General features: G+C 41.8%; 1 protein-coding gene across 6 annotated transcripts in view; it reads right to left on the bottom strand.

Annotated features, from left to right (window-relative positions):
- FAM131B (family with sequence similarity 131 member B) overlaps window positions 1-17,226 on the bottom strand; it is a 48,638-nt gene that overhangs the window by 6,637 nt on the left and 24,775 nt on the right. Inside the window, exons 4-9 of one of the 6 annotated variants that reach the window (XR_010834788.1) lie at window positions 15,835-15,928; window positions 15,046-15,243; window positions 14,577-14,720; window positions 13,353-14,154; window positions 11,865-11,986; window positions 6,594-8,436 (exon numbers count right to left, since the gene is read on the bottom strand). Coding sequence is in view for 1 of the 6 variants with exons in the window: in XM_048051531.2 (XP_047907488.1) it covers window positions 13,610-14,154; window positions 14,577-14,720; window positions 15,046-15,243; window positions 15,835-15,928 (981 nt within the window). In the remaining 5 variants the exon portion in view is untranslated. Of the gene's footprint in view, window positions 1-238; window positions 4,463-6,593; window positions 14,155-14,576; window positions 14,721-15,045; window positions 15,244-15,834; window positions 15,929-17,226 lie in introns of those variants that run through there. The other 5 variants (XR_010834774.1, XR_010834767.1, XR_010834784.1 and 2 more) reach the window with 5 other exon arrangements.

Raw genomic sequence — 17,226 nt, 5'->3', positions numbered from 1 at the left:
ATACAAAGTGACATTAATCAGTCACTATAAAACCTGCAACTCTCATCCTATGAAAGTAGAGACTTGGCTAACTACCTACAAAAACACATTCTTCTCCCAAATCAAGCTCTCCCCATCAATGAGACCTTCCTATTCATTTAGAAAATCAAACCTCAGCTCTACCCAAAAAAAATCCATGCACAAGCCTTGAGAAACAAGAAGCTCTGAGACTGTTTTGAATCACAAAAACTTGCCTTTGTCTTAAATAACCTATGCAGTTGCTTAGAATCACTTCTATTGGGCAAAGATTCATGTAACACTAAGCTTGTCACTAACACTGAAAGCACTAAAACAGAACTGATCTTGTTCAGCATTTTCTGCTCCAACCACCTGCTGAACTACATTTGGTACCCAACACATAAGGAAATACTCTGCAAAGAACATGATAGTTAAAAATCTCCATCAGAGCAGAAATTTTGCGGAAATCACCACCACCACCATACACACACAAAAAAAAAAGCACCACCTTTTTGCCTTCTATCTTCAAGAAAAAGTGTAGTCCTAATCTCAACTAATTGCCAGATTACCGATTTTCAGCTAACGAGAGACAAACAGAATGAAGGGCTCATAAAAAATAACTACACACACACACGCAAACACACCGTATATGCAAACACTGTATAGAAGTGCATGTTTTGTGGCCAGACAATACAAGCCAGGGCAATAACCAGCTAAGCAAATAAATATCACTCTGCCAAATTAGTCCAACCCTGGTAGTGGTATAATTAAAAACACACTATTAAATATACTGTCACAACAAGCACTAAGTTGTTCCTGGCCACATAAAAAAGGATTTGGGCACAACTCTACAACTTAGTCAACACTAGAGACCAGTAATTAATATGTCTGCATAAAAGCCATGACAGAGCATTAGCATTCTTAAACAGATAAAAACATTTTATTTTATATTTTAATTTTAACCCACATGATGTAAATTTTAAGGCTTTATTTGTGGGAGGCAAGCTTAAGCTGGTCCTGACCATAACTGCAAGTTCTTATTGTGTCCCCTTCCCATACAGGACAGTCAACCAGTCAACAAATATGCACAGATGCACAAACATCACCTTTTTGAAATCAAGGGTGTGAAATACTAGGCAGCTCTGCAACTGGGTTGACTGTGCTTTGAGCCACATCTCTCCCTCCCTCAGCTTGCTGGAAGTCAGGAAGTCCTGATGCAAACTCATAGTGCTAAAGACAAAACAGTGGACACCCACTGGGATTAGGTTGCAGGACAATGAAGCCAGTCTCAGACAAATTTACTACGAGTTCAAGCACTGAGCTTTCAGATGAACATTTGCTCACATTCCAGCAGTTCTGATGTGCTGCTTGTGCAAACACTGTATGCTCCATATCTAGCCAACTTGAAGGATTGGACCTGATATGGAGGACAAAGAATGCTGAGAAGTCCAGTAGCAAATCGATAAGGAAACAATGTAGAGGAAATGCTTGTAGAGTATCTACATGATGTACAGAACTGTTTGCTTTATATGAACAAAAATCTAAAAGCTGGTAATATCTGGCTGTTTACTGAATAGCTACTTACTGAATTTGAAGGACAAATGATAAAATACAAGACTTACTAAAATGGCGTTAGGATTAAAGTCACACAAGCTTAAGTTAGAAACTTCTCAGTTATTCTTCACAGAAACAAATGCAAAAGACAGTAATGGGAGGATTATGAGAAAATACAACTGCCAAAAAAATCATCTTTTTTTTTTGCCCTCCTCAAACTTCTATAGTGTGCTTAAACAAATGGGCTGTGAAAAGAAATGGGAGTTGTGAGATGGTTGGATTATGACCAACTTTATCACAGAATCTTATGTTTAAATCAAATTTGCAGCTAGAATCATAGAATATCCTGAGTTGGAAGGGACCCACGAGGATCATTGAGTCCAACTCCTAGCTCCACACAGGACCACCCAAAAATCAAACCATATGTCTGAGAGCATTGACCAAATGATTCTTGAACTCCGACAGGCTTGCTGCTGTGACCACTTCCCAGGGGAGCCTGTTCCAGTGTCCAACCACCTGCTTGGTGAAGAAACTTTTCCTGATAGCCAGCCTGTTGCAGCTTCTTGCCATTCCCTCTAGTCCTGTTGCTGGTCACCAGAGAGAAGGGATCATTACCTGCCCCTCCGCTCCCTTCATGAGGAAAGCTGTAGGCCACCATGAGGTCGCCCCTCAGTCTTCTGTAGGCTGAACAAACCAAGTGACTTCAGCCGCTCCTCATACGTCTTGCCCTCCAGACCCTTCTCCAACTTCATAGACCTCCTTTGGACACTCTCTAATAGTTTTATATATTATACTGTGGCACCCAAAACTGCACATGGTACTCGAGGTGAGGCTGCACCAGTGCAGAGTACAGCATGACAGTCACTTCCCTCAACCAGCTAGCAATGCCATGCTTGATGGACCCCGGCATACAGTTGGCCCTTTTGGCTGCCAGGACACACTGTTGACTCATATTCAACTTGCCATTGACCAAAACCCCCTGATCCCTTTCTGTGGGACTGCTCCCCACCCTCTCGTCTCAGATGCAGAATCCGGCACTTGCTCTTTTTAAACTTCATACTCTAGGTGACTGCCCATCCCTCTAATTTGTCAAGATCTCTCTGCAAGGCCTCTCTACCCTCAAGGGAGTCAACAGATCCTCCCAATTTAGTAACATCTATTATCTACAAACCTGCTTAGTGTTCCTTCAAGTCCTGCATCCAAGCAATTTATGAAAACAATGAAAAAGAGATGGCCCTAAAATGGAGCCCTGGGGAAGCCCACTAGTGACTGGTCACCAACCTGAGGTAACCCCATTTACTATAACTCTTTGAGTCTGAGCCGTCAGCCAATTATTCACCCATCAGATTATGTTTTTGTCTAGTCAATGTGCTGGACATTTTGTCCAGAAGGATACTGTGAGAAACTATATCGAAAACGTTGCTGAAATCCAAAAAGATTACCTCAACTGCCTTCCCTTGGTCAACTAGTCAGGTAACCTTTTCATAAAAGGAAATTAAGCTCATTAAACAGGACTTTCCCCTCATGAACCTGTGTTGACTATGACCAATGACTGCGTTGTCTTTCAGGTGTTTTTCAATAACTCCCAGAATAATCTTCTCCATAATTTTACCAGGCACTGAAGTGAGACTGACAGGCCTGTCAGGGTCTTGTTCCTTGCCCATCTTGAAAACTAGGATAATATTTGCCAGTTTCCAGTCGACTGGGAGCTCTCCAGATTTCCCAAACCATTGAAAAATAATTGAGATATGTCTCGTGATGATATTGGTCAGCATTTTGAGTACCCTGGGATCTCTCCCATTGGGCCTCATAGACTTATATGCATCCAGCTGGATCAGCAGATCCCACACAAGTTCAGAGTCAGATGGAAGTTTATATTTACCACAGTCACAGTCCTCCAACTCAAGCTCCAGGGGTCCCAAGGCCTATCATCAGTGTTGAAGATAGAGGTGAAGAAGGCATTAAGCATCTCTGCTTTGTTTATGTTGCTATTTGTGAGGTGAGTATCCTCATAATGTAGCAAACCAATGTTGTCTCTGGTCCTCCTTTTGCTGTTAATATATGGCACAGAAACTATGAACTGCCTGAAGGATTATACAGAAAATACCCTTGCAGCTGGAAAAGTGCAGAGCCAGTGAGGTGTACAGCAAGAATTGTGCCCTTTTTATTTACTCTTTTCAATAATTACTTGAAAAAGTAACTTAAGAGAGCTTGTAAGACTGTAAGATGAGAGAAGCATATAGTAGATTTGCCATCTAGTCTAAACAGAAAAATGAGAAGGAAATGGGAATGAAAGTCTGGGGCAAATACCACAGACTAAGGTTCATGCTGATGCTAAGCAGCTAAATCCAGAGAAGTACTTAACTGAGGGATAAATCTAGACTAGAATGATGACAAAAGAGTTCTGTTAGGTGAAGCATTCAGCAGCCGCACACTATCTTTGTAGCATAATGTGAAATTAAGAAAAAAAAAAAACAAAAACATTCTTATACTGAAGGTACCGCTTCCAAGCTCAGAGTTGGGTTCTTTTCCCAGGGACTCAAGTCTTAAATGTATGTGGAATAACTGATTTCATTCAGGACATTACATTTCAAGAAAAAAATATATAGTGACAATTTAGATGCCACTGCGGGGGGGAACAACACAACAACAAAAAACAATGAGAGTGAATACTAGGGGACTTTCAGGAGTGGAGGGATAAAAAAACTAAAGGAGTTAAAACACAACTAAACATATGAACAGAATTAACATAATTATGCAGATATACATACCAAAGGATGAATGAGAATCTATTCAGCAGGTAAACTGGGAGGAGATTAATTTCAAATAGAACACAAAAAGCAAAGATCTGCTAAGTCCTGATTGTGAAATACAGTATGCCTTACGCAGGTCAAGTGACACTGGTTAGCCCCTGAAAGAACCAGTGGAAAAGTGCAAATAAATATCTTCACAAGGAAATAAACATCTTTCATGTCTACAACTTAGAATTCTCATAGGATTAACAAAGTGCTACTGGATCTGGCCTAACATTCTAAATCCCTGTAGGAAGAGGCAGATGACACAATAATACTGGAATTGCAGAGTTGTTCCTTTCCAGGGAAAAGGTATTTCCTTTTCCAACCAATTCCCCGAACTGTTATGAGGACACCAGGCTAAGAAGTGCTGATTTAAAAATAAACCATGAAACCAGAGTCTTGCTACTCATGATAAGTGCATGTGCCACCCCAGCATCAGATTCCTCTTTGTGTCTTATCCTAACCTGCTGTTGTGAAACTGTACCAACTGTACCAGTTGTGTCTGCACATCACCAATACCAGGATAACACTTACACACATCATCTGGTAAATGCTTTTCCAGTGCAACAGGAAATCTCTGTGCTAAACAAGAGGATCCTGTCAATGCGATGCTGTCTATCATCAAATCTGTCACAATGGCCTGGGATTTGTTTCATGGTAGCCACAAGTACAAGCGAGATTTTAACCCTGTATAGTGGAACAGATGATGTTCTTATCTTCTTGATGAGGAATAGTATATCATATATTTCTTATTGTGGGATGTTTCTCCAAGCCACCATGGATTCTTTTCAAGGCCTTCCATCAGACAATCTCATTGAGACCCACCCCTGTTCCTATGATCCTCTTTTCTCAGACGCAACTCCCCTGAAACCAGTCCCACAGAAATAAAACACTTCCACCAGCCAGGATGGCAAGACCACATTCTGTTTAATAACAACTCCATAAAGGACTGTACATGCTATTTTGAGCTACCTCCCCCTATTTAATGTGGTTGCTGCCACATACAGGCATGGAGGTGTAGAGTGCCATATAATTTCCTAAGTCTATATGTAGTGTGTGTACATGTATGTATGTGTTTGTACTTGCATGTATTTATATATAACTTTGTAGAAGTGTTATCTTAGAAGTCACATTATCAAAACATGCGAAGTATATTCAACAAAAATTTTCAGGCAAACATGTTTTGGAGCTGGAAGACCAAAGGCAAATCAGACTCATGTTAATTATTAAGGGCTAGTGTGGGACAAGGTAGGGATGAAAGCTTACAATAGTGGACCCCTTTCTCTTTTTTGTTTTACTTCCATTCAATACTTTTACCCCAGACGTTAATGCACCTCTGTAAACACTAGCTTGAAAGAATACAGATAATCACCATGCAGCCTCCCCCTACAGAAACTGTGTATGGATTGGAGGGAAAGTCTTAAAATTGCTTTGCTGCAACCTCCAATGTCCCATACACTTACGATAAAGCAGTTTCAGACACTGAGAATACAACATTTGAAGCCCCAAATCTTAGTTACTTTTAAACGTGCTTCAGGAATCCATTCCCCACACCACTACTGAGATTCCCATCCACCACCCCTGTATGTTTCAAATCCTCAGTCTGGACCCTCCCATATGTGAAAAAAGCTGAAACAAGATAAACCCTATTCTCTGTGAAATTACTTTTGAGTCCCAACTTCATAGCATAGGGATTCCCAGAGGCCTCCAATCATGCACAACATCCACAAATCAGAGAAGAGAAATTGAAGTCAAACAAGAATATATATCTGCAAAAGAGCTTTTGGCTTGCTACATTGCTCACACATGCAATATCTGAAAAGAAGGGAAGTCCATCTGTATTTGCTCCATGGAAGCTCAGCAGAGCTCTAGAAAAGGGTTCTTAACCTTCTGACCTCCAACAGGACTGGATTTCCATGTCCAATGAAAATGAATCCAAAAAGCTAATGAATCTGTACTAGATGTTTTTATCTAATTAAAAGTAAATCTTGGTGCACAATCTTGTTTCCGTAATGGAGAAAATCCTTTTTAGATGGTTTGTCTGACTAGGGTGGACATTTGTTCCCTTAGAGGAAAGCAGAAACAACACTAGTACATTCAAAATGTCCCCAATCAAAGGAGATGATGCAAATGCTCACTAACATTCTTTCCACAGAATACTGCAACCCCTTTCTTCCAAGAAGACAGCAGCTACCATTCATCAGTAGGTAAATCCCTTGATGTCTGCAGAGAACATTCTCACTTGAACAAGTTTTCATAATTTTATGAAACAAGTCTCTACAGTTTTAGTAAATATAGTCTTTCACAGGGAGTCCTGGCCTGACTAAATTTTTCCTCTTCCAGCAATATGTATCTGTACTGGCAAAAAACATAATTCCTTTTTCTATTGGTCTATATTATATATGAGTAGACCTACACTGACATTCATAGAGCTTCTTTTGATTGACAAGGAAAAGATTACCACTTTGTTCCCTATGCAGGGGAAAAAAGTAAGTACAAGTATGCAAATAGGTCCTAATGTTCTAGCACAGGTATTCTATGTCCATTCGATAACATAATAACCATTTGTCTTCATCCCTACCCCAGTCAGCTCTTGGAGGCTGCAAGACACTTTCTGAGATGAGGTGAGACATCCCTCTGGCACAGATGTCCAGCTGCTCTCTTCTGTTCCTGTGCAGATTTACTACTATTTAGTGTGGGAAAAACCTGATATAGAAGAGGCACCTGACATTGACTTTACCACTTGCAGTCATATCTGAAACTGTACTTTAATGACTATAGGCTGTGCTACATATACATTTAGTTCTAATAGGCACTACTTTACTAACATTTTTCCTATTTTTTTCCTTTCCCTGAGCCATGGCATAGCAATCTTTCCCCATGAAATTGCTATAGGGGAAAGGAATCAAAGCTCTGTATTGGAATGGATTTCTTTTTTCTTTCCATTCTTTTTCTCTCCCTTTGAAAAAAGTCAAAGTTAGTTTAAGGGAAATGCTAGACTGTTCAGAGTTATCTGAACAAGGAACAAGGAACTTCTATCCAGAAGAAATTAGAAGGAAGAGTTTTAGACTGCAAGATAGTAGGGACTTAGGCAAACTGAACAGATTGATGTTGCACACATCAAAGTTACAATTAATAACCTTGCCCCACCCGCTCTCCACAATTCTTAGAGGTGGATTTATTTCAGTCTGTTTCTCTTTCTAGGCAATTACCAATGCAACAGTAAAGGTAAACTGAGCCAAATTTAGATATTTTGCTTTTCTGCTAGAGACAAAATTCACATGAACTTTATTTGGACAATAAGTAAGTTCTTATCTTGATTATTTGTAATGGTTCCCCTGAAGAATTAAGCATGTGGTGAACCATTTTTCAAAGACAATGAAAAAGAAGCCAGCAGCTGGCCTAATTCAGGAAGGTCTCTTTCCTTTCACTCTGTCTGACAAAAAGTGTGGCCTAGAATAAGGACTGCCACGAGTTGTGCCAATCCTGGAGCTACAACTTGTGTAGCAGTTCTCTACCTGGTTCCCTTCTGCCAGGAGTCTGGCACAGAACTTCCTACTTCTGTAAAAATAAACTTCAAGTTTTTCTTGATCTTTTTCCCAAGCCTCTCTCTCAACTTCTTCCCCTCACTGGCTACACTTCTTGCCATTGCACCAAGCACACATAATTGTCTACAAGTTTGGCCTGTTGCACCCTGCCTTGCCCCACCACCGTACTTCACACCTGTCAAACAAAGAGAACAGTTTCCTTTTCTTCAATCATCTTCAGGCCTTCAACTAACTGTTGTTGCTGGACACAGTACATCATACACAGACTCTGCCTAGGTATGAAAAGCCATTCTGAATCTCACACTAGATTGGAACTGGCTTAAAGACAGGGAGAAACCTCACCTCCAATATCTGTGCTTCAGTCCTCCACAAGGCTCTTCCTCTTACAATTACAAGAAAAGACTCATCAGTATCTTTAGCTGCTGTGGAGTGTAATCACTGGGTACATCAGTGATTTGTGCATATCAGTTTTATCAATTTCAAGGGTATGTCAAGTTACTCGTGGCCTCCTCCCTGATTGCAAGGGATTATTTCAAAGGAGCCTGTGGAAGAGGAGGGAACCCAAAATCAGATTACAGCATACTAAAAATTCTAAGGAAAATGCTAGGGAAGGAGGATAGGGGGAGTATATCCTCTCGGGTTTCCCAGGTGGGTTTCTTTTTCTTTGACAGAAATTTCACAGTCAGCTCAAAGCAATTTAAGTTGCATCTGCAGCCAGAGAAACTTTGTTCAACATGACCATCTGCACGTTTCACAGGACCTCAGTGATGCATGCCTCGCCATGTAAAAAATACAAGTTGCTGATCCCACTGAAACTCTAATTTTGATAGGGGATGTGGTTAGTTTTCAATGGTGCCAGTTCCTGAGCAGCGCAATGAGTATTAGTACTGGTGCTTCTTAGGCAGCAGAAGTATACAGCTGGTGATGAGGGAAGGGAGGAAGCATGACAGCTTCTTTTGTCAGCTTCAACTTATCACAGCGATGCCATTTCAAAGTGCACTTTCACAGTTTACCTAGCCTAATATAAAGGCCAGCTGCTGAGAATAATGCTCACTCTCCCTCTGCTCACAGCTGTTCCCTCTTCCTTATTTTAGAAAGGTATAAGTGACCTGGTTTGTTATGAGGTCAGCAGTGTGTTAGTATCTGTACAAGGATTGTGGGAGATGGGTACAGTTGGGGTAGAGGGCTACCTCCTTCACAACAGCTTCCCATTTTGATCAGCTTGGAGGTACGGTTAAATTCTGTTCTCTGCTGCAAGCTTATCATGAAAGGTGATGTTAAAGTCTTAGAGAGGTAAGGGGGGGTGTAGACAGAAGAGGGAAAGTGGAAGTGGGTGACTTGTCAGTGGCTTCACAGAAGTTGCTGATTTAGAGACACAGAAACTAAAGTAGCAGATTGACTTCTCAACCCCAAAGCCTAAGGTAATGGGGTTGAAAAAAATCACAAGGCTTGTGAAGAAAGCCTAAAACTTATATAAAGAAGAACTTATGTAAGCTTCTCTTGTATGGTCCTTGACTTTGAGGTTTGGACTGCGCAAGCAAAATGATTCTCTGAGTCATTGTAATCCCAGGGCTCTGAAGGGAAGGATCCCACACTGTGAAACACAGCAGGGCCCGTAGATCTCATGTGACTGATGAATAGGAAGGGTGTAACCCAGTATTCCCAAACGTGGTGGACTCTACTGGATTTTAGGCAGAAAAAATAAGATCTGCCCTCCCCCTAAGTCATACAACCACAGAGACAGAAGCACTAGCACTGTGTCATTCCTGATACCAGCACCAGAAAAAGAGCAAGGGGGACAATTAAACAATCACTTGATATTCATTAAATTACATAAATGATCGTACAGGAAAGAGTTACAGCTACTGGTAGATAAGCAGAGGCTCAAATAATGACTTGGTGGTCCTAACATGCCACAGTTCCCTAGCCACTTTTTTCTTTTTTTTAATCAAGGCCTGTGTGATACGATGTTCATGTACCATTCAGCAATTCCCTAATTCACCCAGCTGCCCTCAACATTTGGGTAAGCTAGACACTACGCCTTAGAGATGAAACATGCCCCTGTCCTATGTTTAGTTTGCTATGAGGCAATCATTACCCATACATTATTATGGCATACTCAAACTGCTGGCCCAAAGGTGCTGGCCCAGTGCTTGCTCCAAATCTTAACATATTATCTGCCATGATTTTGCCAATCTTCTTTCCCTATTCCTTCCTCCAGTCTAGTCTCTGGGTTTAAACGAAGTAGTATAACTGGCCAAAAATATGCAACCATGGGAAAAGGAAAATAGAATTTTCTTACAGTGGAATCTGAGTTTTCTTTCAATTAGGGTCACATGTTTAACCCTTCATTCATATTCACTATAATAACAGCAGCAGCTCCTGTTGAAGACAAAGGCTTTGAGGTGGTGGTAGAAAAAAAAAAAAAGAAAGAAAAAAAAAAGAAAATGTCTACCTTTGCTGCTTCAAGAAATATCCAAAAACTATGTAGTGCAGCTCTGGTCTAATAACGGCCTGTATAAACAAACAGTAGAGCTCAGTTTCTTAGTAACCCCAGATCAAGCATACTCAGCTTACCTCTCCTTCTTATTTTCAGCCTCATGGGTTCAATTTGCACTCTGAGTATTTGGCTGGACTCCCTCCAACTCATTTACCCTTATCAGCATAAAGAACTGCAGGCCAAATTTTGCTCACAGAGCACCTGTGCCCTCCATATGCTTGAATAGGTGTAGCTATATAATAATGGCTTTTCTGGAAAACGTACAGTAGGTTGCAGGTCCCTCTCTCTGATACTGGATACACAGAAACAGCAGGCTTGTTACCTAAGAAAAGGCCAGGTTATACAAACCATTTTCAAATTATATTCAAACTGCCTTTCCAGTCCAGCTCTGGATGCTCACTCAGGTTGCAACTGATTACGGGTAGGCCTGCTATCTCTAGTCAAGCTCCTTGCAACTGGAGAGGAAGATACATTTCTCTTTTGGATTGTGGAAGAGGTCATGAAATTTTATTCACAGAAAGTCATGGTCTTTATGAAAAGGCTTTATAGAATTTAGAAAACTTTAAAGTTTTTACAGAAAGTAATCTTGAAACCTGTCAGACTTCACAGAGAATGAGTCTATCTACAGGTTGCTAGATATAAGGTTATGAAATTATAAAGCAGGGTATGAGTCTCTATCCCATTCCATAGAAAAACGGAAAACTTGACAGGTTTTCCCCTGCTATTGAACTCCACAGAATTTTCTATAAGTTCAATTTTTATTTTTTTTTTCATTTTTTCCTGTGTAGATATTTCCCTCTCGCTCCCTTGCATGGAGAAAATGTACATCTTTTAGATGTTGATCAAACACCTTAGTAAGTGTACCACATGTCCACATTAAAAGAAAAAAGTCCTGGACAAGTTGGCCCTCTCACCTCAATCCTGTAAATAACACGGAAAGATCATTTGAAGCTATTCTGAAAGTTACCATAAACATCCGGATTGGTCCTGGAGAGGCACATGGGAACAAAACAGCGAGAAAAAAGCAATAAACCCAAATTTTCTCCCACAAAGAAACATACTAGACCATTCTGTTTCCCTGAAGGTTTTTAGAAAAAGGAATAATTAACACTTGCTCATTTGTCACCTGATGAAGTGCCCTTGGCACTTGCCCTGTCACCTGTTCTGGTTCATGTCGTTTCATAGGCCCTGATCCATAACTAGGCTCAAGATAGTTCAGGAAAATGAACTAGCATTGATCCTGCAAAAACTGTAGATTCATCTTTATCAAGCGTTGCTGCCCAGGAGAGGTTAGCACCTGAATGTGTAAACATTTGTACAAAGATATTGAAAGTTCATCATTCAGGAGAAGAGCTACCTCCTAAGACAGATGTAAGCAAGCACAAGGAAATGGGTAAAAAAAAAAAAAAAAAAAAAAAAAAAGGTCACAAAAGTTTTTATCTCTTACCTACACCAAATTATCAATCTTACTTTAATATCCAAAGGTCTTTTCCTTTAGAGGAGCAATGGAGAGGGAAGACAGATCCTCTTGACATGGTCTTGGCTAGAAAGACTTGGGAGTTCATAGAGGAGTTCCCTCTTCATGCAGCTGCCTGTGTAAGTGGGAGAAAGCTGAGTAGGGTAAAGTTCCACCTGAGAGGAGACAGTTTCAGGGTAAGGTAAATTTCTACCTTGAAAGAGGTTTTCAATTTCCTTTCAAAGTCCCTCCCCTGCAAAAAGAGGTCTGTAGAAACATGGTGAGCAATTGCAAGAGACTGAATTCCCACAAGTCAATGAACCATTGTTTTTTAACAAAACAAACGAACAAACCAAAAAAAAAAAAAAGGGAACCCATACAAATAGGAAAAAACTCCTAAAATCAGCTTTTTCCACTCCTGAAAAAGAGATGGAATGTGTAAAGAAACGGATCAAGTGTTGAGCACTATTTACATTGCTTGGGGGCAGGAAAACAAAAGAAGTCAGGAATACAGTCAGGAAGAAGAAAGAAAGAGGAGGAAACATCCTCTCTAGCCTCTTTCCTCCATCTACATTTGGCACTGCAGAAGGAGTGGCAGAAATGGGAAAGGTGCAGTATTTCTGATACTGGAGTACAGGCTTTTACCACTATTAACTGCTTTTTTAGGAACACTTAACCAGCAATATAAAAAGTTTTTAAAAAAGCAACAACTGAAAATTCCACTGTAAACTGGATATCTGTGATCTCATAGTTGTACACACTATTCCTGGATCTGCTGCCTCCCCATGCTTCTGGCAAAGGAAAAGACAGAAGGATGCAGCAGCAGCACCAAGATGGACATGTTCTCAAGCCCTCTACAAGAGTCAGCTTTTTATGACTGTCTCCGTAGCTGAAAATGTTCTTTCCACTGGCATCCAGTGCTCAGTGCCAAAAGGACACACCACTCTTGCCAGCTCCTAGGAAGGTAGAAATGTCAAAGACAGAAACAAATAAATGAAAGACTAGAAAGAAAGAAACCAAAGCATGAGTATCTCAGAGCAGGGTTAGATTCGTATCTGCATCCATTCTTTCATGCCACAGTAGAGCCATGCCCACAAATCCACACCATCTGTACTGCAGCACAGTGAGTGCCCACGGAGTGCAGTCTGTATCCATTGAGCCAACGATTTCATATCAAGGTGCTATTGAGGATCTGGTTACACCGCAAATCCTTCATCTCAGTACAGTCTATACTGAATACAGCCTTATTCTCTGCATCAGCCATAATCACTATACTAGTGCAATCTATATTTGTAAAGCCATATCTTCATTTAAAACAGTCTATATTCATATATTCTATCAAAGGGCATCAAGTCCACAAAGCAACATCCATTTTTCCAGGATGGATTCTAGCCACATAGCCACTCCCTATATCAAGCCTGTCTTATCAGCCACATCCCCAGTACCAGAAGTTTGTATCCAGAGCCAAGACTTTGTATTTATAATATTTAAACATGATTTACCAATCCAGATTTCTCCAAGCACCTCACGTGCATTGCCCAGAGCAATGAAAATAGAAAATATATGTCCACACCGGAGGGAAAGGTCTTCATGTGTCAATCACTCTGAGATTTTCCTCTTGTTTAAAAAAATAATTACATGTAGGAATGAAAGGTGTGTCTGCTTGGAAGTACAGGGAGCTGGAGAGAAGAATTCCTGTCATTTCATTCCTTGCCACCCATCTCTTTGTTCAGCATTGATGAAAATTTCACAGAAAGCATCAGTTGTTTGTTTCTCCCTCTTCCTCATCAAAGGATTGAACCCCAGAGGAGGTGACATCTGAGACTTTGCGGCTCAGTGCAGCATGTTCCAGCTCCTCTCGAGGAGACAGAGATTCCAGGTCCCGGCATACTACATCGTCCTCCTCTGGAGAGGGCTTCTTGTTTAGGAGAGGAGCCTTCTCCAGCTGTGGGTGCCCTTCGTCCTCAACATGGTCCTCCATGTAGGTGCTGGACTCAGCCCCATCCCCACCCTGAGCAGTCTGCAGGGGCCACACATGGACCAGCCCTGTGCTCTGGATGAAGTTTTGCTCCTGCTGCTGTGGCTGCAGCTGTTGCTGCTGGAGAAGACTGCTCTGAATCATAATACTTTCCTGAAGGTTTGTCTGGGACTCATCAAAATTCTGGCCTAGGTAGGAGCCAGTTGCTGGGGAAGCGATGAGGGACTGGTCACTGGTCTCCCAGGCATCAGATGAACCTAAGCAATACATGCCCTGGGAGACGTAGGAATGAGGCCAGCTATCATACTGTGTCTGGGCCATATGCTCTGCAGGAAAAGGAAGGAAACAACAGACAGTTAGACACTGTAATCCAAGCTGGTTCATTCAGATAGCTTGGATATCTCTACATGGTACTGTATTGGACAGGGTTGATAAATCCTTTAGAGGAGAGGAGGGTGAAGAGGAGAGGCAGTTCTAGGCAGTAGGCATATGAACATGACCATACCCACAAGCAACTGCAAGAGCTAGTGGCTCTCCACAGTTGTGCCCAAAAAGCCAAAGGAACTGGGCTTTGGAGCCTCTCTGTTAATGTCAGATTCCTTGGAGTGCAAATAGGTGAAGCCTCTGCTAGATTCCAACCCTGGAATTTGACACTGCAGGATAAAACAGGGCAAATGGAAGTACAGTGACATGACACCAAGAGCAGAAAAGAGGTCTTTCAAGATTAGCAAGAGGTGCTGGAGCTCACCTTGGCTCTCCATTAGCTCCTGATAGTTCTCAGAGTAGTTGCCTGCTGGATTCTCCTGATTTGAGTTTACACTCACATCCTCACCATCCATAGAGGACCAGGCCATGAGAGTTGCCTCTGATATAGCAAATTGCTCCATCACTCCTGTGCCAAAAGATACATGGAGGGGGAGCAGTGATGCATGAATGCCTCCACCTCTCACCACCCTCTTAAATCTCATCTGTTGGTCCCTCTGTCCCACTATGCTCCAAACTCAGCAATGCCCATCACCCATAGTTGGCCCTTGCTGTCTACACTTTGCATTCCATTGACAATACTCCAACCACAGTCTCTCATCTCCTTCTGCCATCTGAACTACCCAGAGACATTCCTGAGTGTGTTTTTGAGGATCCTGCACGTTGGTATCCCAGCGATTCTGCTCTGGGGCATCCCAACCAACCCAATTCACATGCAAAAAAGTCAGAGCTACCTGCAAGGAATCGGGCCTCCTTTTCACCGTCACTCAGGTCTGAGTAGGCATCAGCATCTTTGCGTGCTGTCTCATGCGTGTGCTGCTGCTGCTGGCTGTTACCTTTACCCCAGCCTTGCCATTCAATCATGTGAGCCACACGGCCTTGGCCCATAGCCGTTGGCTTTGTGACATGGTCCTTCATGCTGCGGGATATCCCTAAGGGGCCAGACATTAGAAAACAAGGAGGGGCTATTACACAGCTCCAAGGTTGTTTGCCTCTCTGTTTACCTCTCTTGGAAGTGGGGTTTCTCCCCTCCTTTCCTGACAGGGTTCAGGCCTTGGGTTGGGTGTCTCCCACCTTTCACTGTATCCCTCTCCAGGAGAGTTTCTCCATCTTTTCTTGGACTGGTTCTCAGGAGGGGGAAAAAGAGGAAACCCCAAATATGAAAGACCATTTCCTTCCTTGCCTAGAATCCATTTGGGACAGAGTTGGGCATGAGTGATGAAACCTGGAAGTGAACAAACTAAGAAATAGAAAATGGGGTTAAACCCAAGACAGTTTGAGGGGAAACAATTGAGGATGTCTGAGCTGGGGTGCATGGTGAGAAGCAAATCTGTTTCTTTGAAAGTGCAAAAGCTAAGAGATTTCTATATCTCTAACCACGGTGGTAGAGGCTGCTCTAAGGCCAAGAAAAGGCATGAGTCAGAAGGGAGCAGTTGGGAAAGCAACAGGGAACTATAAGAAGAGGCCTTGAAGGCTTGTGGAGAGAAGCTGCCAAGGATAAACCCAGGTTTTAAGGACCTCACCAGAGAAAGATGATTTAGCCAAAGCTCCAATCCCATAAGCATTGGAGTTGCGTTTCAGCTTGGGGAGGATGGAGGTCGTATCTTCCATGGAGAGCTGAAAAGAGAGAGAATATGAAGAAATATATAAAGGAAGGTGAAAAGAAAGTGAATGGAAGTAAGAAATCAGTTTAAGAATTCCAGAAGGTAGAGGGAAGATGAAGAGCAGAAGCAAGCAACAAGAAAGGGCAAAAGAGGAGATGAAAAAATTAGAGGCTATTTAACCAATATTTGATAGTGCATAGCTGTGGGACTGAGTGAGGCAAGGTCAGTGGCAGAGACAGAAGTAGGCTGTGAGAGGCCTCCCTTTGGCTGCTGCCAGTCCTCTATGGACATGCTGCACTGTTCTTGCTCTTTGTCAGAGGCAAGGCATGGCTGATGGACAATCAGGGAGCTTACAGTGAGGAGCTGACAATGTGATAGGCAAGACATACCAATATGCATCACACTACAGATATTATTTTATATGTTGCTTTTGGTGTTCATTTCCTCTCATATTTTATATGGTCTTAAAATGAACATGACTCTATCAGTGGTGCATCCTGTTTCATTCAAGCACCTACAACTACTAGTAAAGAAATTAGGTCAATTCCAGTAAATTTCACTCTATTCTCTTTCTTCATCCTCAGTCCCTGAAAAACAAGGACAGGCAGCAGTCACAAACACAATAAAACACAGTCTCTCAAGATGAATTCATCAGGCTTCTTTGAAGATGCCAGGCATTGCATTTGAGGCTAAATTTTCATAATGGCTAAAGAAGCATTGCTTTCGCTCTTCATTTCAGCCTCTAAAAATCAAGTCCACCATGTTCATACTCAGCATTCAAACACAAAGATACTCAAAAGTAGTGACCTTGACAGTGGAAATTTTAAAACCTGATTTGAAGCAACCATTTGGTCATAGGTATAGACCTCATGAAAGCTGAGAGGAGCAATAACCAGGCAGTCAAATAATTGGAGGCAAAGACAAGCATTGATATCGAACTGCATATAATCCCAGTCAACTGCCAAGCTAAGAGAGATGAGTTTCTCTGAAAACTGAGTGTAAATTTGAGTGAGGCATCCTGTAACTTTGCAGCCAGGAATGTGTGTGTGTGACACATAAGCTGAAGCTATCAGAAAGCAGGGAAAAACAATAAAAAAGGTAAGGTGTAGCTGAGAACACAGCTTGTTCCATTGTGCTCTTCCTTTGATGATGAAGCTGGTTAAAGAATGTCAGTCTGTGCCCCCACTGGTCATTCTTGCCTGGGCACTGCTATTCAGTATCTGCCCATTTGTTTCAAAACAGCCTGGGGACTCTGCTATGAGCCACCTCATGAAAATGACCTAGAACAAAAAGCATCTGCAGGAGGTCTCT

The sequence above is a fragment of the Anser cygnoides genome, chromosome 1 (assembly GCF_040182565.1).
Source record: "Anser cygnoides isolate HZ-2024a breed goose chromosome 1, Taihu_goose_T2T_genome, whole genome shotgun sequence".
In the NCBI taxonomy this organism is placed as follows: domain Eukaryota; kingdom Metazoa; phylum Chordata; class Aves; order Anseriformes; family Anatidae; genus Anser; species Anser cygnoides.
The sequence above is the reverse complement of the archived record's forward strand: the minus strand, read 5'-3'. Positions and strand labels throughout refer to the sequence as shown.